We start from the raw sequence: 24,521 nt of genomic DNA, 5'->3' as shown, positions 1-24,521 counted from the left end.
CCACTGCTGTGTTCCCTTACTGGTCCAAATGCTGTGACCCAGATTCCTGCAGGCTGCAGAACACACATCGTCCTCTTCTGCTCAACTTGGTTGAGGAGGAGTGCTTGGTTTTGACAACACGGTCCAGTAATACGTTTACAAGCCTCTTTGAGGCTCGTTCACTGTGCAGCAAGTCTTGGAAAGGCACTTCATAAGGTACACCTACACAGTCTAATCACATTTAATACAATATCCGAATCAATCAATACACGATTAAAACTCAGAATGGCAGAGATTATGGGAGATACTAACGAATACTTCATCGACGATCCCACATCGAAACAAAGAGTGAATGTCCTCAGCCATGCCAAAACGTGATTGTAATTTCTCAAATGTCGCTGCATCCTTTTTCTAAAAGTCCAAAGTGGAGATCCCATTTTAAGAATGCCTCATGAATAGCAAATATCGATATATTTGCTGACATGTTTGTGTGCTAGGGTGACATGGCGGTCCAGTGGTTAGTGCACAGACCTCACAGCTAGGAGACCAGGGTTCAATTTTCTCCGGGTACTCCGGTTTCCTCCCACATTCCAAAAACATGCTAGGTTAATTGGCCACTCCAAATTGTCCATAGGTATGAATGTGAGTGTTAATGGTTGTTTGTCTATATGTGCCCTGTGATTGGCTGGCGACCAGTCCAGGGTGTACCCCGCCTCTCGCCCGAAGACAGCTGGGATAGGCTCCAGCCACCCCCGCGACCCTCGTGAGGAAAAGCGGTAGAAAATAAATGAATGAATGTTTGTGTGCTAGTGTACCTAATGAAGTGATCAGTGTTTGTTAGGTTCCATCTGTATCCAGTGGATGGCAGCAGCAGCGGCAATAGTGCGTGCCTGTGCGTGCGTGTTGATGCTGAGGAAGCCCCCAGTGCATCAAACAAGAGAAGCGAGACACAACCTCCGAGTTCCTCCTCGTCCGGCTCGACTGGGTAAGTCTGGCCGCCTTCGGGCTCCCACACACCGAGGAGGAGCGAGCCCTCGCACAGAGACGCCAGCGTCCCCCCGTTCACAGCAAGCCACCAGCGGCAAGGCACAGCCTGCTAAAGCGGGCCCGGCCTACTTCCCCACCCCCCGCCGCCCCACGCACACCCTAGCCTGAGAGGAGGAGCGGACCTCGCTGCCAGCATCGCCCCGTGGTGCTGCTGTGTCGGCGTGCGTGGATGAGTCGCTGGAGACGAGGCAGAGATGGCTGTTCTCAAGCTGGCCGACCAGGTAGAGCCGCTAGCCGCCGCTAGCTTTAGCCTGCTCTCATCCAGCAAGCTTGGTGATTCACTGCTCTCATCCAGCACGCTTGGTGATTCACTTTCACACACAACTGCAACACATTTACCCCCGCATTTGTAGTTATAGCACATCGGTTCCTAATTCGTGTATCGGGAATGAGGAGTTATATCGCATTTTAGCCTAAATTGTGCAGTCGAATCACTTGAACGCGCTCATGCTAATTTTCCCCATTGATTTAATTATTACATATTTTATTATTACAAAACACACTCGCTTCCTGTTGAACATCTAAACAAACATATTTAATGTCACATTTAATTACAATATGTGCGTGTGTATATCTTGCATAATTAGCTACCGTGTTTCCATCATGTAGGCTTAGGGGTGTTTATTTACTCAAATGCAGAGAGAACTTGGCACCTTTTCAGGGTAAGGTCTTCATTACATTTTGACCATCATCCAAAATCCGTATGATCTTTATTTTTTTGTGTGTTCTAAAGATATAAAAACAGAAACTCATTACTGCATGTATTGGAACCACTTATTATGCCTATAAAGCCTTCTGAAAAGGCCTAAAAATATGCACCATTTACATATTTCATTAATTTGACGTTAGTTACAAGCTACAGATACATTATTTTTATTAATAACATTGTTACACTGACCAAACTACATTACAGTCATATTGACACTTAGCTAGAACACATTAGATCGCTACCAGCCGGCTAGCAACTACCTTCAAAACAGGCTCACTCGCAGCATGTCAGAGTGGCGCTAACAATACCTCAGACCACTCCAAAAATATAAGACGACATATTTGAGTTCATTTCTACAGCATATTGCTATGTGAAATCAATGCACTGAGGAATGATGTTCCGGTTATGCTTAAAATGGCCAAAATACTGTAATTATTAATTACATTAATCATGAATGTGGTTGCTGCTACATGGTCACAGCATGTATATAAACCCATAATACCTTGTTAGAGGTTGTTGGAGGTGTTTTAGTAGCAGTCTTTGTAGGTGGCATAGGAGGATCCCATTATGTGCAGTAACAAGTTGTCTCATTTTATCTGTTTTTATATCTTTAGAACGCACAGAAAAGCGACAGACTTTTGTTTATGTCTCACATAAGATTTGTGGATGATGGGCAAACTTCCCCCCCAAAGAGCAAGTTTTCATTTAAAGCAATGCCGTCTTGTACAAATGTATGTTCATATATTTTTAACAATATTGATTTGAAGAATTGGGACAATTTTCTGGATTTGTGGACAGTGGTCCTTGTGAATAATTTGGGTGCGGTTTCTATTACAGCATTTTTAATGTATTCTTACATCTAAAATGGAAAAATATAGATTACACCGTGTACAGTACGTATTTTATTGTTTATGTATAACATTTTATGAATATTATTACTGTTTATTAGAGATCATAGTAGCCCCCCAAATTGTATTTATTAACGTGGTTTTGCCTTTAAAATTCTTGCAGGAAATAGCCGAATAGTTCATAAACAATACTCCTTTTACATTGAGGAAAAATAGCAACTCAGACGAGCTTAACCTTCTATTTTGTGCTTCAGTAAAGCATTTTGCGTTGCACAACAGCAACAACTGTGCATTCACGGTGTCACCATGTGTGCTGGACTTGTTTTCACACCATCACATGATTCTCTTTAGCACCAATAAGATGCTTAAACACCTTAATCACACCAAAAAAAACTGCTTAGATTATTTTTGTTGACTCTATTTGGATGCTATTATTCACCCTGAAGGCTGGGGAATAGGAATAAGGAATAGGTTCTAGAATAATAACTGTTGTGTGGACATATCTTACCAAAAATATCTGCTGACACCATCATTTTGTTTTTTGCTTAACCAAGATACACATGTGTGCTTACATAAAGGAGGAAACACAGCAAGCGTTGGTGTTGCGCAACACAGCTTGGTTATATACTCACTGGACACTACATTAGGTACACCTGAACAGGTTTGATAAGATCCAATATAAGACAAAAATACTAATATTTTGACCCTGTGGTGGTGTGTGTATAAGGTAACCGAGGAAAAGGATTTATTTGATGAATCTCTTCTTTTGGCCTCAAAGTAGACGGTGCAGGTGTACCTAATGAAGTGTCCGGTGAGTGCTTCAGTGGGAATGGCCTCACGCTCCACTGTAGACATTCCACTGTGTCATCAGTCTGCAAGCAAAGCAGGAATAACTTGATTTTTTTATGTAACTTCTCCACACTGCAGGACTTCCTGTTATTTTCAGACTGCATGATAACGGAATTCCTTTAGTCAACAGAGATTTTCTCTCTTCTTTTGTGGTCTTCTGTGGTTGAAGATATTCCTTGATGCACATTAACAGAGAAATTGTATTATTTGAGAAAGTCAAGGTTCTGTAGGACAATCCTGCATTTTTCCATCTTTGGGAATATAGCAGGAAACACAGGAAGTTGTTGGCCTTGAAGCTGTGGAAAGACACGGGGCAACACAAGTTGACCCCGACGGGACGAAGATGAGCTTGTTAGGCCTTTCTCTCCTTTGAACAGAATATAGGCTTTGTTTTATGGAGCAAAATGGAGGTAAATTGAAAACGCACATCTTATTTTTTAAATTTAAAAGGAGTATTAATAGCAAAACATTAGCTAAAAACATTTTGGACAAATGACATCATGCGAAAGCGATTCATGTCGCACAGGTGCCTCGCGTTATAGCATTTTTGGCAAAACCTCACCACTGTTAAATACAATAACTTTGATGGCATAAATAAACTATAACTGTAGTTTGTGTCACCAGGTTAAAGGCCTTGTGACATGTAATTGTCATGATGATGAAGGGCCTCACACTGGAGGTAAGAAGTTGCGAAGAGGAAGTGGTTTCAAACGCAGAAGTGAAACACTCCACTGCGCCAGCAACAGGACGCAAAGCAGGAAGTTTGAACTTGGCTTGAATTACCAAATATGGTTCCAGCAAGTTACATCGTAGATGGATGGTATAACTTGACGTACACTGATAATGACACAAGAGAATGTTGCACTGCGATGCTAAGGCACCTCTATTTACCTCATATCTGACATCTAGGAGGGAAAATAAGGGCTTCGGGGACAAAGGGCCCCTTGGTGTACACACGCACACACACACACACACACATACATACACGTACACACTTACACATACACACAATCTTGATTGTCAAAAATATGCTTGGTGCAAATATTCCTGCTGGTCCTCCTCTCAGTGAGCTGTTGTAGTAGTGAAGGACATTGTTGTCGTCCTAGCTAAACACGTTAAGGTCATAAACGCACACACATGACCACGTTCTGTCTTGTCAAACACTGGTCATCAGATGTTCACATGCCTCCATTATCCTCCCTCAGTGACCGTGTGTCCTTTTCCTCTCTGCAGCCTCCTCTCATCCAGGCCATCTTTAGCGCTGACCCAGAGGATATACGAATGCTCATATGCAAGTCTGAAGACATCAATGCTTTGGTGAGGATGCTAAATATTGCTAAATAAGTATAATGAATGAATGAATGATATGCCTTTATTTGTCCCTCAGTGGGGAAATTTGCATGAAGGAGGGGGGAGAGAAGGGGGGGGACAACACTAGGAGAGGGGAGGGGAAAAAAACAACAACTCCAAACTAGACTCTTAGATGAAGGAGTACAGTGTGGGACTGTTAAAAAAAACCTCGGCAGACAGGTAAAAGACATTGTTCACACACATAGACACAAGACCAGCGCCAATGAAGGGAAAATAGCCGATATGAGCAGCGGCCAGCCCGGCTACCTGCAGCCACTTACGGCACAAGCTGTGGTCCGTCATGCCCGCACCAGGGGAATTAGCGACGAAGGCTTTTGGTGGGTGTGGGGGGGTGGTGGATGCCTGTGACGCTTCCCCCGCCCACCTGGAGTTCAGTTCGCAGGGTGTCGTTGCGATACATAGCAGTTGCCATGGAGAAGTCCGTGGTGGGCCAGGGTCAGAGCGTCCCGCTGCAGAAATCTCTTGAGAGAAGTTGGACACACTTCTTAACATGAGCGAATGTTGACCTCACAAATGGAGAAAAAGTCCTACAAACACACTTCTAAGTCTTCTAAGTCACAATATAATAAAATGTAAGTGCCAGCTAAAGCACTCTTTTTCCTCCATCCATCCACTTTCTATGCCACTTATCCTCATTAGGGTATGCTGGAGCCTATCCCAGCTGACTTTGGGCAAGAGGCGGGGTACACCCTGGACTGGTCACCAGCCAATCACAGGGCACATATAGACAAACAACCATTCACACTCACATTCATACCTATGGACAATTTGGAGTCACCAATTAACCTAGCATGTTTTTGGAATGCAGTAGAAAATGAATGAATGAATGAATATTGTGGAATAACATTGTGTGACAGTGTACAAACTTCCTGCCTCAGGATGCTGAGAAGCGAACACCGCTCCATGCGGCCGCCTTCCTGGACGATGCAGACATCACTGAACTCCTCATCCTCTCTGGTAAGAAACTTTTTGTTTGTTTGTTTTTTTTTTCACCCCACCTCTAAGCCACCACATTTTGATTTACTCTGCCCCCTCTACAGGCGCCCGGGTCAATGCGAAAGATAACATGTGGCTCACCCCCCTCCATCGGGCTGTGGCGTCCCGCAGCGAGGTGAGCTAGTTCCACCGTCAAGACCTGTTGTCTAATGAGGAACAGGTGGAACCAGTCGAGGCAGTGCAGGTAGCGATTTAGCATACATGCTATAGGCGTGCAAAACAGGAAGTGTGAAAAACCAAATGGATGAGCTAACGTTCACCGCGTGGCACATTCGGAAAATGAAGGGATGCAGGGACTACTTTCATATTTGCCCACTTTTATACTTTCATATTACCTGTTTGTAATAGTTATTACATGAATGAAAAACATAACTGGCACCAAACAATCACAAGTGTGCCCGAATGCCTCATGAAAATGGAGGAGAAAGCAGACAGTGTATGAAGTGTGCAGCAAATGAACAAATAAGTAAGTTTGATGATTATTTTGTGCATTCAGAGTGTTTAATTAATTTTAGTGATCCCACGGCAAGCCTGGAAAACTCACCATAGTCCGTCAAGTGTTTCTTCTTCAAATGCCGTATTAAATTAAAGCTCTGCATGATATTTTTTGGCATGTATTGGTTGTTAAGTTTTACATGTTTTTGTTTTGGCATAAGATGATGAGATGCTAACATTTTCCCTCCCACAGGAGGCCGTGCGAGTGCTGATCCGCCACTCGGCCGACGTCAACGCCCGCGACAAAAACTGGCAGACGCCGCTGCACGTGGCCGCCGCCAACAATGCGCTGCGCTGTGCCGAGGTCATCATCCCCATGCTGAGCAGCGTCAACGTGTCAGACCGAGGGGGACGTACCGCCCTGCACCATGCCGCCCTTAATGGCCACACGGAGGTACTGCAGTACACCTGAGCCATCTGTTGTTCTTTCTTTTTTGCAACAGGCTACCTCATAATTTCCTTCGGGAAAGTATTACCTAACCTTTCCATTTGTTTCTACTCCTTGTTGATTAGCATAGCGGCCGTGATGCGAACATCCTTTGTGTCTCAGTGAAAGAGAGAGCAGCTGTGTCATTAGACAAGATGAATGCAAGCATGTTTATGCATCACCTGACCTGTGTGTGGGTGTGTTTGTGTGTGTTAGATGGTCAACCTTCTCCTCGCCAAAGGAGCCAACATCAATGCTTTTGATAAGAAGGACGGGCGGGCACTGCACTGGGCTGCTTTTATGGGTAAGACTATACATTAGTACACCTGTACAATACACGCTTTGGCATTTGGCATACCATTATCTGGTTTAACCACCTTTTGCTATGCCGATTCAGAGAATCCGAAACATGCTCAATGAGTGAATATGCTGGCCATACATGAATTGATATGTGTTATTGTGTTGCATGATAATGTTGCAAGGATTTTTACACACTGCATAAACACCACTTTGAATTTTGCGCTTTTTAAAATCTATTAATTAATAAATCATACAGTTTCCTGATTGAATACGGTCTATTGTTAGTAAAAAAAAAAAAAAAAAGAACACCCTATTTAAGCAAATGTTAAGAATTCATTCATTTTCTACCGCGTTTTCCTCACGAGGGTCGCGGGGGGTGCTGGAGCCTATCCCAGCTGTCTTTGGGCGAGAGGCGGGGTACACCCTGGACTGGTCGCCAGCCAATCACAGGGCACATATAGACAAACAACCATTCACACTCACATTCATACCTATGGACAATTTGGAGTCACCAATTAACCTAGCATGTTTTTGGAATGTGGGAGGAAACCGGAGTACCCGGAGAAAACCCACGCATGCACGGGGAGAACATGCAAACTCCACACAGAGATGGCCGAGAGTGGAATTGAACCCTGGTCTCCTAGCTGTGAGGTCTGCATGCTAACCAATGTTAAGAATGTCATGCCTAAATTAAGCATACAATTGACAAAATGAACTAACATACAAATATAAGGCATTCAAAAAACACATTGAAAGACTTTGATGAAACATATTATATAGTACACTGGTTAGTAGGTGTTAGCGCAGTGCTACTGTAGTGTTTGGTAAGACACAAGGAACAACAGGCGCAATTATCTTTAATAAATATCCCTAATAAAAATGCTGCCTATTGTTGTGTCCGTTACGCACTCAAAGCAGAAACTCAACTCTGAAATCCCTGTCCGTCACCCACTCTGCTACATGGGTGAACACATTTATAGCATAACGCATCACAATGAGTCTTATTTACTCTTATTGTGTCTATACTATATTGGGTAGTGTGAGTGTAAAGGGACAGCCGGTGGTTGGATCTCAAAGCAAAGACAACAAAAAATGTATAGAGACAATGTTTAATAACAAAGTGCACTCTCGAGGAGTGGAAAAATATAGGTATCAGAAAAGCAAACTACTGTACAACACAAAATAGGGAGAAGCCACAGTGTACAAAAATACAAGGGAACTACTGGAGAGCAGCTCCAGCAGAATATAAGGGGTGTATTTAATGTCAAGAGGGCTCTAATAATGTTAAAAACAGCATTTAGAAGGTCATAAGGAGGTTTTTTTAATGCTTTAACTTAAAAAATATTCCATACAATACAGTTGACCATACAGTATATTACATTACATGTTCACAGATGATTGTGATTAATATGCTTTAGTGTACAACATCCTCCAAATTGTCCATAGGTATGAATGTGAGTGTGAATGGTTGTTTGTCTATATGTGCCGCGTGATTGGCTGGCGACCAGTCCAGGGTGTACTCCGCCTCTCGCCCAAAGACAGCTGGGATAGGCTCCAGCACCCCCGCGACCCTCTTGAGGAAAAGCGGTAGAAAATGAATGAATGAATGAATGTACAACATCACATTTTACTCCACATGTACTACACTACATCCAGGTCACTTGGATGTAGTGTGTCTACTGGTGAGTCAGGGGGCGGAGATAAGCTGCAAGGACAAGCGTGGCTACACCCCCCTGCACACGGCGGCCTCTAGTGGACAGATAGCGGTGGTGAAGCACCTGCTCTATCTGGCTGTAGAAGTAAGGATCTTTGTTGTTGTTTTGCTTTTTTTAAGTATGCATGTAGTCGCAGTAATAATCGGAATATTTGATTTTACTGCAACAGATCGATGAGTCCAACGCCTTTGGGAACACGGCGCTCCACGTGGCGTGTTTCAATGGCCAGGACGCTGTGGTGAGCGAGCTGATTGACTACGGCGCTAACGTCAGCCAGGCTAATAACAAGGGTTTCACGCCGCTGCACTTTGCTGCCGCCTCCACGCACGGAGCACTCTGTTTGGAGGTCCTGGTCAATAATGGTGCCGATGTTAACGTGCAGGTATGAAAATATTTCTAAATATCAACTCTTGATCAAAATGTTAACAACAGTTACATTTTACATAATTGGATCTTTAGGAGTTTCTAGGTAGGGCCTGAAAATACAAAAAGAAGAAATGGGAGTGAGACCAATAGGCTGTTCATCACATATTTCTTGCAGATGTGCGGCAAAGTTGGCGTGATATTTGAACTACTATAACTATTATTTCTTCTCTTTGCAGAGTCGAGATGGAAAGAGTCCTCTTCACATGACGGCTGTCCACGGTCGCTTTACTCGCTCACAGACTCTCATCCAGAATGGTGAGACTTCATGTGGATATATTACTTGGGGGCTGGATGAATCGGATTCCGATATATTTTGTACACAAGTCACAGTGTTAATTCTTACAAATGTAGCATGTTTGGAAAATATGGGCCAAAAATGGCGTCTTTAATTGTGATTCTGACACATTCACATTATATGATTACGGACTCAGAGGCAGCTGCAAGATGTCTTGTGAAACTTTTCCATGTTTTATTATACCTGACGCGTGTGGGGGCATCTTGCATTTCATCATCTGACATTTTTTTGTGCGCACAGAACACAGGTCACAGTACTCGAATCATGATCACATTTTAGCATGCTTGTATTAGTAGTTGAGATCTCAACATGGGGCAAAAATGGTATCTCTGTCTTCAATTTTGACAACGTTATAACACTGAAAAAATGTCATGGTTATTCATTCATTCATTCATTCGTTTTCTACCGCTTTTTCCTCACGAGGGTCGCTGGAGCCTATCCCAGCTGTCTTTGGGCGAGAGGCAGGGTACAACCTGGACTGGTCGCCAGCCAATCACAGGACACATATAGACAAACAACCATTCACACTCACATTCATACCTATGGACAATTTGGAGTGGCCAATTAACCTAGCATGTTTTTGGATTTTTTTTTTTTTTTTTGGAGTACCCGGAGAAAACCCACACATGCACGGGGAGAACATGTAGTTAGTTAGAACTCCACACAGAGATGGCCGAGGGTGGAATTGAACCCTGGTCTCCTAGCTGTGAGGTCTGCGCGCTAACCACTAGACCGCCGTGCCGCCTGTCATGGTTATATATAACTTAATAAAGGCAGCATCCCATACAGTTAGAGGATGCTTGGTGAGACTTTTTCTGTTTTACTACGTCCCATAAGGGTGCGTACACTGGATTCATAGTACGACATGTTTTTGTGTGAAGAACACAGTTTTATTTGAGTACTGTTCAAATGTAGCGTGTTATAAACAGTAGTTGACATTGCAAAATGGTCCAAAAATGGCACTTCTATGTTCAGCTATATGCAAGTTATGACATTCCAGGCGGAGAGATCGACAGTGTGGACAAGGACGGCAACACGCCGCTCCACATTGCCGCTCGCTACGGCCACGAACTCCTCATCAACACGCTCATCACCAGTGGCGCTGACTGCACCAGGTTTGTGTGTTAACGTCCGATAATGGCAACGTATCCACAGTTATTAAAAGTCCTCCCGTGTCCATTTCTTATAAAGACGAGGCGTCAACGGCATGTTTCCACTGCACATGGCAGCTTTGAATGCTCACTCGGACTGCTGCCGCAAGCTTCTCTCATCAGGTAACCCACATAGAAATGACAGTTAACCCCTCATAATGTTTTGTGGTTACCTATGCCATGTAATTAGTCAAAAATATTGAAAGTTATATGTAGTATTCTGGTCACTAGGCATCAGTAATGTTGAGACATGACATTATATTACATTGTGCCATGAGTGAAAAAAATGTTCTCCTCTCATTCTGTGTGGAAGTGGCAAATTTATTAACTTTATATTAAGTAAAATGGAGAGGCTAACTAATTAGATTGGTAGCTTGCTATGCTAGCGGTGGCTTTGTCCCTGCAGAGATCCCAATGTGATGTAAACAAAGCATAATAGGAGAGTAAAAGTGACTATTGGGGTAATATTATTATTAATATTGAATCCTACTTTGTGGAAATTAACTATCTCAATCAGGTCTAGAACCTATTTAGTGCAGTAAACGAGAAATTATTGTATTTTGTAATTGATGAGCAACATGGCGAGAAAATACCGGAGAAAGAAACACATCAGAGCATCGTGGCTGTTGGAAGCAAAACAATGATATAAGTGATGGTACATCATTGTAGCCTCATTGCACGCATTTTCCTTGCAGGAAAATTCCAATATTTCTGAAGTTTATGCTCCGGAAAATGTTTAAAAAAATTGAGATGTCATGTAGCTGTAGCCTGCACCATACTGCACTAACCTGTTTCCTCCCCTCACCCGTAGCACTAACTCCTGTCTGTCTCTCTCCCTCTCCGTGCCCCACTTCCTCGTCTCTCTCTTTACTCGTCACTTGTCCAACCCTGCCCTCTGTCTTCCTGCACTGTCCTCTTCAGGCTGGAGGTTTAGCATAATGTGTAACGACTCGGTCCTGTGTGCAGGCTTCCAGATCGACACCCCCGACAGTCAGGGGAGGACCTGCCTGCATGCCGCTGCTGCCGGAGGGTGAGCGTCATGTTGGATAACATGTTGTATAGCAGCTCTTGTGTTTGAAGTACATTTTCTGCATATTTTATTGGAACATAAAGCTGTACAAAATAAATGTCCACCCCCTCGTGAATAACACATTTGTTAGCTGTGAAACATATGCCATATCAACAGGTGGGGATTTAGCTTAGTCCATTATGGCCAGTCAGAAGCCTGAAGAAAATGTGCAACAACAGCAATCATTTATGAATGAAGGAAAAAGTGGCCTACAAAAGTGTCAGTTTTTAAACAGATGTTTAATATTACATATTAATAATGGTGGCACAGGGCTTTCTGAGAGAGTTCAAGCTCCATGCTTTTATTGATCATGTGATGCTGGTGTTTGTGTGCAGCAACGTGGAGTGTGTCAAGTTATTGTTGACGAGCGGAGGCGACCACAACAGGAGGGACAACTGCGGCAGGTTGTTTACTTTGTGATTATCAGCGCACTACTGCACCTGAAAAGTCTTGATTTTTGTTTTTTTGGTCGTCTCGCAGGACGTCGCTCCACTATGCCGCGGCCAGTCGTCACTATCAGTGTCTGGAGACACTGGTGGCTTGTGGGACCGCTATTAATGCCACAGACAATTGGGGGCGCTCTGCTCTGCACTATGCTGCTGCTTCTGACCTGGACCGAAGGTGAAAGACCAGGACATGCAAGCCCACAGACCACCTATGTGGACGTCTTTTGCTCCAGAGTACCACAAATGAGCTATTATAGTAGGAGTCTTAATTCATGGATGATGACTTAATTGGAACCAGGAGATAATTGGATAATTATGTGATAATTTTTTAACTTTAATAATTTTGAGTGCATGAAAAAGTGGACAGGAAAACATGGTCATTTATTAAGAAGTATATTGGACCACAAAGCAGCAACAGAACCAATGTTCTAATAGTGGTGGGGAGCAAACTGCTCAGCATCAGTATCACGGTAACACAACAATAAATGTAACACAAATGACTTTAACAGTAAAAACTGAGTAGCAACATTTTACAGTGCATGCAGAGATAGCTAAAGGATGCCTTATGTACTATACATGTCTTTCAGGCGTCGTGTTGCTCTGGAGCCTGAGAGTGAAGGAGTGCAGGCGGAGCGGGAGAAAGAGGCTGCACTGTGAGTCCAAGCTAAAGCTATTTTAGTTTTTTTTCACACTGTAAACCAGGGGTCTCAAACTCAATTTACCTGGGGGCCACAGGAGCTAGGGTCTGGGCAAGGCTGGGCCGCATCAGGTTTTCCAAAAAAAAAACAAAACGCATTTATTAAAAACAGAAAAATATACAAACTTTTTCAGTGCTTTGGTTCCGATTTTCTACAATAAAAGCTGTGATAAAACATTACACTGTTCTCAAATATCTTCATTTTTATTTTTCTGCACAAAATAAGATGAAAAATAAATAAACAAATCAAGAATAAAGAAAATCAATCAATCAGTAATAAATAAATATAATAATAATAAAACGACAAATAATAAAAACTTAAGAAACCACATATAGTTGGTGGGTAGACAAATTATTGTTTTCAGATTAAAATTAACAAAGCATTATTAGAGCCCTGTAGACATGACAAAACACGACTATAGTCACATTTATACTTTTTTTATTTACAACATATTGCGCAACTGCAGCGTCTTGAGACACATGCTAACTCGCAAACTAGAGAGCTAGCGACCTAAACGGTAGCCTTCAAGTTATTTCCTTTAAACTTAAATAGCCAAAAACTTACCACTTCCACACGGATAGGGAGGATAACTATTAACAGTTATTTAACCTTTAACATGAACATTAATCAAACGTAATAATTTTTTCTGGGTACATGATACCATACAGCATCCATATCAAACTTGCGTGGGCTGCACTAACATTAAACTTTCATATCAAGGCGGGGGCCTCAAACTAGTGTCCTGCGGGCCACATTTGGCCCACGGGCCGCGTGTTTGAGACCCCTGCTGTAAACATTGTTGTTGTGAGGTATTTCTGTGCTAAAGAGGCTAACGACAATTTTCACCATTGTTGTTATGGTGCCTTTTCCTGGAGTGACTTTCTCCATGCCGATGGTCTAAATGAGCCCCAGAGGCCTTAGTTAGATGCTATAGCACCACCTGTTGCTACAGCATGCACTTGTTGTGCTTTATCATGAACAGAGATGTGCAGTGGAAGATGTGTAGAATGTCCTTGTGTTTCGCTGTCTCGTTTTCTAGATGTTTGGAGTTCCTGCTTCAGAGCGGAGCGACAGCCTCCCTCAAAGACAAACAAGGTTACAGTCCAGTGCACTACGCTGCAGCCTACGGGCACAAACACTGTCTGCAGCTGGTATGTGCATGCACACACACACACACACAAACTGGGAATTAGTGGCTATAAAGTATTCGATTTCCAGCCAAAAAGCTCCAAATAAAAGTAATTGAAGCATGACACAGGTGGGTCGTGCACTGATCATGTGACCTATGTGATGTGCAGCTGCTGGACAGAGATGACGGTTACCATGACGACCCAGAATGCCCTAACGCCAGGAGTCCTCTGCACCTGGCTGTGAGTAGCACAACAATTTGCATGCAACTTCCTGTTGCATGGTAGAAGATGGGACACTTCCTGCTTACTTGGCAGCAAGTTTTCTGTTTACTTGATGGCAAACTTCCTGTTTACTTCCTGTCATATGGTAGATAAAGACGTCAGACTTCTGGGGCTTGTACTTGCGCTTGTATGTTACATTATGTTGCCATGGTAACTCATACACCGGCATCAGTTGTCTCTGAAAATGATAACAACATCGTTGAATTTTCCATGTATTTTATTTCATTTAACATATTCATTATCTGTTTTATTCTTCCTGTTATTAAAGTGAAATTAATCCTGGATCTTTTTCGAATGCCGCTCCTCAGTATTGCTGTCATACAGGTGTCAGGTTTCCATTTTGTTTTTATTTTTGTGTCATTAATGACGCATTTTTCTTCTACCAACCAACCAATCTGCTGCTAACCCCGCCCCCTTCATGTCAAAGCGCTCATGACGAGTAGAAAATCCTGACTTGACTAATGAAGTTGGTATCCAGCTTTGTAGTACTGCATACCCCAAACCTTCAATGTTTGGCTTGGTTAAGCCGGAAAAAGACGAGTTAAGCATGATTTGGAGTATAGGCCCCGGATTTACTTCCTGTCACATAGCAGACAATGACAGACTTCCTGTTTACTTCCTGTCACAGGGTAGATGATGGAAGCCTGGTTATTTGATGTCAGGCTCGAGTTTACTTCCTTTCACAAGATAGAGAATAAGACTTCCTGATACTTGAATGTGCCACGCTTGGTGTGTGCAGGCATACCACGGCCATGCTCAGGCCTTGGAGGTGCTGCTGCAGGGCGAGAGGGAGGTGGATCGCGTGGACGAGGCTGGCCGGACCCCTCTTGCCATGGCGGCTCAGCGGGGTCACACAGACTGCGTGCACATCCTCCTCAGCCATGGGGCGTCAACGCGCACCTGCGACACTCAGCACGGAGGCACCCCAGTACACTTAGCAGGTAAAGTCAGTGTTGTAGATGCAGTTTAGCAAGGAGCTAACTGTCTGCTAACATGTTGTCCCTTCCTTCAGTAATGAACGGCCACACATCGTGCGTGCGCCTCCTGCTGGACGAATCGGACAGCGCGGACCTAGCAGACGCTGCTGACTCTCAGGGACAGTGAGTGATTCCTCGCCATCACATGACATTTACCCCATCCTCATCTTTTCTTACGCCTACCATGTTTCCTTAGGACCCCTCTGATGCTGGCCGTGGCAGGGGGTCATGTGGACGCCGTGTCTCTGCTGCTGGAGAGGGAAGTGGACGTCAACATGGCGGACAACCATGGCATGACAGCGCTGCACCTCGGGGTGAGCCTTAGTACAGTTTAGACTAGTATACTTAGTACTATTACTTAGTATTAGTACATAGTACTATTCATTCATTCATTCATTTTCTACCGCTTTTCCTCACGAGGGTCGCAGGGGGTGCTGGAGCCTATCCTAGCTGTCTTTTGGGCAAGAGGCGGTCGCCAGCCAATCACAGGGCACATATAGACAAACAACCATTCACACTCACATTCATACCTATGGACAATTTGGAGTCAACAATTAACCTAGCATGTTTTTGGAATGTGGGAGGAAACCGGAGTACCCGCAGAAAACCCATGTTCTACACCACGGGGAGAACATGCAAACTCCACACAGCAATGGCACAGGGTGAAATTGAACCCTGGTCTCCTAGCTGTGAGGTCTGCGCGCTAACCACTCGACCATAGTACTAATACTACCATTACTAATAATAAGCACACAATGCAACACAGATATTTTAACATTATAAATTGTCTTGGGGCCGCACACTCAGGAGATTGGGAAGATCTGGGTTTGAATCTCTTTTTTTTTTTCCACTACTGTTTTTTTTTGTTGAGGTCAGTGAAGGTGACATAAAATGAAAGCCCCTAAATGCCCCAATAATCCACTGTAAGTCATCCCTGTTCGTCCTCCTTTCAGCTACTGTGTGGCCAAGAGGAGTGCGTCCAGTGTCTTTTGGAGCAGGAAGCTTCCGTGTTGCTGGGTGACGCACAGGGTCGCACTGCCATCCACCTGGCGGCGGCGCGCGGCCACGCCTCCTGGCTGAGCGAGCTCCTGAGCATCGCCTGCCCTGAACCAGACTCGCTGCCACCTGTTAGAGACCACCACGGATACACGCCACTGCACTGGGCCTGCTACCATGGTCAGTGTGAGAGAGTGGCCGGAGTCTGTGCATCTTTGTAATATATCCCGTACGTATCTGTGTGTGTAGGTCATGAGGGCTGTGTGGAGGTTCTACTGGAGCAGAAAGGTTGTCGCTGCATTGACGGAAACCCGTTCACGCCACTGCACTGTGCTGTGTAAGTTCATAATAATTGATTAATTGATTGGTAGGAGCTATGCCTTTGGCAGCACCTGAGGCAGAATGAAGTGCAATACATGTCTGTAACCAGCAGAGGTGCTGTTGATTAATTGTGAAATTAAATTAATATATTAAAAGACAAAAAGTATTTACAGGTGTATTTTTGGGCACTCAAGGAGCCTGTACGGGGTCTCCAATAACTTCATAATGGACAAAATGTAATAATGGTAATTATATATACTGTATAAAACAACAATCATTAAAATCATTAATTACCAATCTATAATAAATATACTGTATTACACTTTCCACAAATTGATTTCTATTGTTTTATATATATAATAATATAATACATATATTTATTTATTTGTTTCACCAATATACTGTATTTTTGTGTGCCCCAATTTTAGGAAATTTCTAACATTATTTGATGGCATTTGTATATATTTAATGGTATTTGTAATGGTTTAATTGGATTTCATTTATTTTTTACGTGGCATTTAATTGCAAATAACTGTTGTGGAAAAAAAAATCTTGAAATAATTACATAATTAAAATAATTATGTAGGTAAAATATTTCAAATTAAGCATAAAAATAAACTTGAGAAGTACAATTAATATAAAATCAATAAAGTTAAAAAAAAATTACTGTAATTGCAAATTAAATAATTTGTCATGATTTTCCACAAAGGAGAAAGTTCAATAAAATTCATTAGATTTTTTGCAATTCCTGTAAATGTTTTATGTTGCTGCTAACAGGGTGAACGACCACGAGGCGTGTGCATCTCTTCTGCTGGAGGCCATGGGCTCAGACATCGCTGGCTGCAAGGATGCTAAAGACAGGTAAAAAGTTTGTGTGTGTGTGCGCGCGTGTGTCATCATGGGGTCACATCCTTTCCTCCCTGTTCCAGGACCCCTCTCCATGCGGCGGCCTTCTCGGGTCACGTGGATTGCGTCCAGTTGCTTCTTTCCCACGATGCACCAGTGGATGCCGTGGACCAATCGGGTCGCAGCGCGCTGATGATGGCGGCCGAGAGGGGTCACATTGGGGTCCTTGGTGAGCAGACGGCATTTACTTCCTACCACATGTCCTGAAAATTGTTTTTATTTTGTGTTTGTTTTGTTTCCAGAGGTTCTGCTCAACAGTGCCACCAGCAGCCTCCATCAAGCGGACAAGGATGGCAACACTGCCCTGCATCTAGCTTGTAAGAATGTAAGTGTCTACTCCAATTACAACAGCCACTATTATTGCAAATGTTGATACAAAATCGGAGCAGAAGGTTTATGTTAAGGTAGCAGGAGGGTTTGCAGGAGGGGACAAGGTAGCCAAGTGTCCATTTTATGTGACATTTTTATGAGTGTCTTAAATATTTGAATTTGTTGTTGGTCCCAGAAGCTAACCCTGTCAAAGGCGGGCATCTCCTGTCTTTCCATATGATGTTATTGTTACAAAATGGAGATGGGAATGATTTTTTTATTTTTAGCATTGATTACCATATTTCCTCAAATAGTGGCCAAGGGAACATTTTACATATTACTCAACTGCAGACAGTATCAAATGTTTATCAGAGGTAAGGCATTTAACAACGAGAATATTAGTATTTTTTCCACACAACGTTATAGCATTTTAAATAACTGCTGTTTTTTTTTTCTCCTGAAGGGGAAAAAGAGGAGGCGTTTGTTAGAGGTAAGGTGTTCATGGACGTGAATGGTATTTAATAATTTATTGTATTTAAAAAATATACATTAAACACAAACATGTTTTAAAATGTCATCGCCAGTGGTGAAAAAAAGAGGTTTATTAGTAGTAAGGTGTTTATGGATGAGAACGCCTATATTATGTAATAATATTGTAATAATTTTTAAAGACATATTTCCTAAAATATAATATTGCAATACCTGTTATTTTTGCTGTGGCAAAAAGGCACTTATTAGAGGTAAGGCATTTATAAGTGAGGACTATAATTTTTTTTACAATATTTTATAGTGTAAATCATGGCTGCATATAATTTTTTAAAATTAAAATACTAACACCTGTTATTTTTTCTGTGGTGTGAAAAAAGAAGGGGTCATAGAGGTAAGGTGTTTATAGATAAGGAGGACTTAAATTTTACAATTTATCTAATTGTAATTATTTTTCAATGCATAAATAATGCTACAAAAACAATATGTAAAAAATATATTTTTTTAAAAGGGCCTTCTTTTGAAGTGGGAAACCATATGGTGATTAATTGAAGCATTGCGTCTATTAGAGTGGAGGCCACTATTGGAGGAAATACAGCACGGAGAATGAGGTCTTGACTCTAAACTCTTTCCAGGGAAAAGAAGAGTGCGCCCTGCTAATCCTGGACAAATTGTCCGACTCGGAGCGAATCAACGCCACAAATGCCGCCCTGCAAACGTGAGTTCCTTGCCACGGCAAAATCCACCCAAAGTCAGTGACCATCATCAGTGACCATTGACCTCTCCCTGGCAGCCCCCTCCACCTGGCGGCTCGTAGCGGACTCAAACGGGCGGTCCAGGAGCTGCTGTCTCGTGGAGCCAACATTCAGACGGTGGACGAGAACGGTGAGGTGCACTCGACTTGGCTTGACATGGCAGCAGTAGCCTCTTCCTGCGTGTGTCTTCAGTGTTGACTTCCGGCAGTCTTTGCGCTATTTTCTTTGATCTGCTTTCACACAAAGCTGTGAAGAAAGTTTAGTTACTCATTAGGGTGGTGGAAAAAGGCTCTTTAAAAGTGTTTTTGTTAGCTTAGCATCAGCTTGCTCAAGCCTACACCTACAGTCTACAATATTTATTATGTATATCTATAAGTATAGTTTATCACAGAGGTAAATGTACGTATTGTTCTCTGATTGGTTTATCGTACGTATCATACGTATTGCATCCATGTGTCAGCCGGAAATGGTCCGACAGTCAATCAAGCAGAGCCCTTACTAAAAATATTCAAAATTTTTTACAGATTTTGGCACTCATAAGGCACATGGTCAATTTCGGAGAAGATTAAAGGTTTTTAAGTAAGTAAATAAGTAAGCACAACTGGAGGTAGCAGAGATGAGGATGTTGAGGTTCTCATTGGGAGTGACCAGGATGGATAGGATCAGGAACGAGTACAGAGGGACATTACTTGTTAGATAAAGTCAGAGACTGAGATGGTTGGGACATGTCCAGAGGAGAGATAGTGAATATATTGGTAAAAGGATGCTGTGTTTTGAAGACCAAAGAGGAGGTTTATGGATGTAGTGAAGGAGGACATGAGGGTAGTTGGTGTGAGAGAGACAGACAGCAGGGTTAGATGGAGGAGATTGATTTGGTGTGGCGACCCCTGAAGGAAAAAGCCGAAAGAGAAAGAAGAAGATTAAAGGCTTTTAAGTGTGCCGTATAGTGTTGAAAAAGCCTAAATCCTGGTCAATTACATGACCTGGAAAGCAGTTTGTATGTGTAATGATGTTGTAGTCATTATTGCATTTGTTACTAATTTATATTTTTAAAAGGGTTCTGGAGCTGAATCAAAATGTAATAGTTCCAAAAGTAACGTTTACTGCAAATGTTGATCCAAAATTGGAATTGAGCATCAAAAAGCTGTGTCAAAAATGAACATTTTTATGTGCAATTATCTGTGGATTTTTGCCATTCACTGGCAGGTGAGGAACGGAGGAGTTTTTCCTATATTCAAATAGACTTTTAGTCATGAAAAAATAAGTCTCAACTGATAGTAGAAACTGTAATTTAAAGGTCAGTTAAAGTTACTTGTTTGCAGTGCAGTGTCGTTCACCACATGGACAAAAGTGTTGGGACAGAGTAATTAGCAGTTTGGTCTGACTTCACTGAATTAATTAAAAGATGTGTCTCAGTACCTTTGTCCATGTAGCATGTACTGTATGTACTGTTACTGTTGCACCCCTCCCCTCACGTATGTGTCTGCTGGCTGAAACACTAACAGATTGCCGCTCCGTCCCTCTTTTCCGTCTCCCGCTTTGCCGTTTCGCTACCCCCCCTCCATCCCTGTCTCTCTGTCCCGCAGGTTTGACCCCAGCTCTGGCTTGCGCTCCCAGCCATGAGGTGGCAGACTGTCTGGCTCTCATTCTGGCTACCATGATGCCTTTCTGCTCCCCTTGCAGCTCTGGGGCCCCCTCCCCGGGTTCCCTGCTGAGGCAGCTGCCCCCTAAGGCGCCTAGAGGCCCCCCCGACGGCGCCCGACCCCGTGGACCGCGCAGCTCACGGAACCCGTCGGGACCCTCCAGCGAGGGGACCACAGAGAACGACTCTGAGGATTCGGAAACGTTCTGACATTGTGAGGTGATGTCTTTTTGGACTGAAGAAGGTTGCATGTTTGTTCTCTCACGGGTGCTGAAATCCAAACTGACCTCGTTTCTCAGTCTTCACCTGGTGAGACCTTTTTTTTGTCTTTTACAAGAAAGACAGAAAAAAGCCATCTTTTGTACAAAAAAAAACCTAAATGTCCTTTTAGTAGTTTTTCCTAACAGGCTGGTTTGTTGTACAAAATAAGCAGCTTTTAACACAATAATAATGTTGATTGAACATGTCAACCTGCAACGATACTCCTATGGCGTACGCACTTATTAAAATTGCAGAGTCATCGTCGCAACAATCACTTTGTTACCTGAAGCACAAAGCTGGCTTGTTAAGAAAGACTCCATTTTGCCCTTTTCCTGCATGCCGACATTCGTGAACCAGGGTAGCCGATGCTTTTAAAGAAAAGGAAAAAAATGAGAAAAAAAACAAATAATTCCCGCCAAAATCACCTGACAGGGAGTCTTCCTCTCTTCTTTGTTTTCATTTGACACAACGGTACAAAAACTGCCAGCACTTAAATGTAAAGGACACAAGGCCTTGACCTCTTCTATCGCCGCCCTACCAGCAATGTGCCATCAGTGCAGTGCCTTGACGCTTGTTTTTGTTTTTAAATCGACATTTCCTAAAATACAGTAGATCCTCGTTATTCGCTCATGGCGAAAATACACGCACCATTTAATTATGAACCACTTTTGTACCGTGTATGTGTGTGAGTCATTAGCTTAACACAGAAGTTGCCTGTATGTGTGTATGTTTCTCCGATGTTTACTTTGTGCGCGCGCACCATTTTGAACTGTTTAATTTATATTTGCCGTAAGCGTTGACTGTCGTGACGCAGGCATCGCTGCCCGAGCACCTTCATCGGTACTTTTTTTTTCCTCGGAGTTGAGAAGAACTGTCCGTGTCGGTCGTCGGTGTTCTGTTTAAAACCGAAATATCCCCACAACGTGGTTAAAAGTCGATTAATGTTAGCGAATGCCGAGTCACGGAGCTGGCTAAGTGCAGTTGTGATAGTAGCTACCCTAGCTAGTAGCCTAGCCTCCACAAAGATGCGGAATGAGATAAGAGCCCACTCTTTCCGGTCATTTCAGTTATAGAACAAATGCCACAGACAGATGCAGAGTGAACCCTCTTGTCCTCCAGCTTGTGTCACAGCGAGACAAACGGAGTATATATGCATATGAGTATATCGAGGGCGTCATAATTATCCATTTGTTTTTTTTAATCGTTGAATAAATCGATTTATTCATTATAGTGACAGGCCTAACTACGACACAAGCACAAGTTTTATTTATGTCTTAAACGGCTTATTTTCTCTTATAATGTCTACTATATTGGGTAATACTGATGTAAAGGATATGGGTGTTATTTAATGTCTGGAAGGCTCTAAAACAGTTTCAAAAACAGGTTTTCTACGCCATAATTATGAAAATATGATTAAAAAAAAAAGAAGCGGTTGGGTCTGATTCCAATTCACTGCCATAAATGAGCAATGACTGTGTAGTATTGTTCTAATTGACAAGTATATAACATCATGTCTTGTCACAGCATATTGACTTTTGTGAGACAGCACCCTCTGCTGGATTCATAGCTGCAGCACTCTCATTTTGGGTTTAAGCTAAGCATTCAACTATGTATAATTTACCATTTAAGGCAGAAAAAATAAATCTGGAATACTGTTACATCACTACATCGCGGTTCACCCTTTGTAGATTTAGATTTACTCTTTTGTGGAATTTTTTAAAGTATGAACATGCAATGTGTTCTGCATCCTTGTGGAGTATTAGCGTGATCTATTGGTGCTGTGTATGTGTGGTATTGTATTTAGTACTGCTACCAGAGGGTGTTGTATACTCATTTGAGAGTTGAAGGCGTGTCCAGAGTTGAAGGCATGTCCAGAGTTTTCTGCGTTCTGATTGTCTGAAGACCGTTGTCTCCTTCGCGCAGGACTGCCTGTTTCCTGTTGTATGATCGTTGTATGTTGTATGAAAGAGGAGGAACATGTTTTAACAAGGATACAAAAACGGCGCCAGGACAAGCCACAATCAGAGGAGTGAATGCGTGAGTCCCTTAAATTTCATGTGTCCAATCTCGAACTTTGAGAGCGTTTAAACAAGAGGGACATGTGATAAAATGTTAATTCCTGTATGCGAAAAGTATATTGTGAGGGATTTTATTACCTTAAGACATATATAATAATTATACAGTCATTGATGACTATTGTGGGCTATTTTGGAACTTACCCCCCCCCCCCACGATAAACAAGGGAACACTGTATGTGGGGAATAGTCGAGGATCTACTGTATACAGTAAAAGGGTCAGGTCGCCTAATCACAACCAGCACATTTAATCGCCGTTATTTACAGTGAATTTTTAGGACGTGATGATCAGATGTTTACCATGGCGTTTTCGCCACACTTAGAAAAAACGTACTATACTATAAAGAAGCAATGCTATGGGAAAGAAGATGAAATATTCCAAGCATAAAATTGTTTATTTTCCACTAAAGTTAAGGGGGAAAAAATAATTTTAGAATGACAAAAATTGTAATATTCCGGGGGTGTTTTGGAATTAAATAACCAAAAAAATTATGAAAGAAACAAGTTTTCACAGGGATGAAATTTCAATATTACATGATCAAAACATCCAAATCTTGCAAGATGAAAAAAACCCTGAAATTTCACGTAAGAGGTATTTTCACGATTTGTGTGTCACAGAGAGACAAACTGGGTATATATGCATATGAGTATTTCGAGGGCGTCATATTTGGATCAAAACATCCAAATCTTGCAAGATGAAAAAAAAACCTGAAATTTCACGTACAAGGTTATTTTCACTTTTTTTTTTAATCACAGCCATTTCACAATAATAACCAGCATAAATAAATACTGCGGGCCTAATAATGTTTTGTAGACGTTAAATAGATGTGTACTCACTGTTATTTGGAGCATCTAAATGTGTCTTTTTGTATTGTCACTCCACTGGAGCTGGAAGGCAAACATTCCCAATGGTGTTGAATTGAAAACCAAACAGGTACTAGACTAAACCAAATGTTCTTTTTTTGTCATTTGAATTTTCAAGTATCATAACTGAGAAATATGAAATACATTGAGGGTCATGTTTGCTATTGACCCAAACCACTAGAGGGCACTTAGTGAATTTTTAACTAAAGGGCATAAGGAAATGATGGTGTTGGTAAGTTATACGGTAATAATGAATGCTTTTCATTGGACATTTCACTTTGAATGAAGAGAGAATTTTTATGTCTGTTTATTTTTGCCAACTATGCTCTGATTTGCTGTTGGTGAACTTAAAGGTTGTATTTGGTACTGCTCTTTTATATATTGATGCTTCATATGGGTTTTCATTACAGACTCAACATATGACCTTAAATTAACTTAAGAGACGATCAGATGTTTCCTTAGCACGTCGTTTTAATAAAACAACAAAAAAACATGTTTTTCACAGCAGTTCCTGATGCAGTACGACTCGCTGACGGCTGTTCGTCAGCTACACTTTTTGTTTTTATATATATATTGTACAATTAGAACATTAAATGTGTGCAGTTTGGCCTTTTGTTATTGTGTTTCCCTTCACTATTTAAAATGCAAATCCCCCCCCCATTTGTTTGCTATTTAAATAAATACATGCAAAATACA

General features: G+C 42.2%; 1 protein-coding gene across 6 annotated transcripts; it reads left to right on the top strand.

The window, feature by feature from the left end:
- The first annotated feature begins 870 nt into the window (after positions 1-870).
- ankrd44 (ankyrin repeat domain 44) lies at positions 871-24,432 on the top strand. Of its 6 annotated transcripts, none has more exons than XM_058081401.2 (29): positions 871-1,247; positions 4,666-4,749; positions 5,682-5,760; positions 5,844-5,914; positions 6,488-6,688; positions 6,938-7,025; positions 8,678-8,820; positions 8,906-9,118; positions 9,339-9,417; positions 10,458-10,572; positions 10,649-10,731; positions 11,575-11,638; positions 12,013-12,081; positions 12,158-12,298; positions 12,711-12,776; positions 13,861-13,972; positions 14,120-14,191; positions 14,973-15,174; positions 15,246-15,333; positions 15,407-15,524; positions 16,164-16,386; positions 16,456-16,543; positions 17,305-17,388; positions 17,457-17,602; positions 17,676-17,758; positions 18,206-18,232; positions 18,864-18,946; positions 19,022-19,113; positions 20,570-24,432. In XM_058081401.2, the coding sequence occupies exons 1-29, from the start codon at positions 1,221-1,223 to the stop codon at positions 20,833-20,835; spliced, it is 3,207 nt and encodes a 1,068-aa protein (XP_057937384.2). In that variant the 5' UTR covers positions 871-1,220; the 3' UTR covers positions 20,836-24,432. The 6 variants fall into 6 exon arrangements, with proteins under 6 accessions (XP_057937384.2, XP_057937381.2, XP_078651374.1 ...); XM_058081398.2 differs by having other exon boundaries at positions 11,530-11,638; XM_078795248.1 differs by having other exon boundaries at positions 871-1,299; positions 11,530-11,638.
- Positions 24,433-24,521: the final 89 nt, after the last annotated feature.

The sequence above is a fragment of the Doryrhamphus excisus genome, linkage group LG12 (genome assembly GCF_037039965.1).
Source record: "Doryrhamphus excisus strain RoL-2023G ecotype Guam linkage group LG12, RoL_Dexc_Guam_v1.1, whole genome shotgun sequence".
NCBI classification, from domain to species: Eukaryota; Metazoa; Chordata; class Actinopteri; order Syngnathiformes; family Syngnathidae; genus Doryrhamphus; species Doryrhamphus excisus.
The sequence above is the reverse complement of the archived record's forward strand: the minus strand, read 5'-3'. Positions and strand labels throughout refer to the sequence as shown.

Bases quoted from the DNA above. Each gene is read 5' to 3' on its own strand.
- ankrd44 (XM_058081398.2), top strand. From the start codon at position 1,221: ATGGCTGTTCTCAAGCTGGCCGACCAG. The intron at 7,026-8,677 runs GTAAGACTATAC...CACTACATCCAG, and splicing joins GCACTGGGCTGCTTTTATGG to GTCACTTGGATGTAGTGTGT. The intron at 9,119-9,338 runs GTATGAAAATAT...TTCTCTTTGCAG, and splicing joins GTGCCGATGTTAACGTGCAG to AGTCGAGATGGAAAGAGTCC.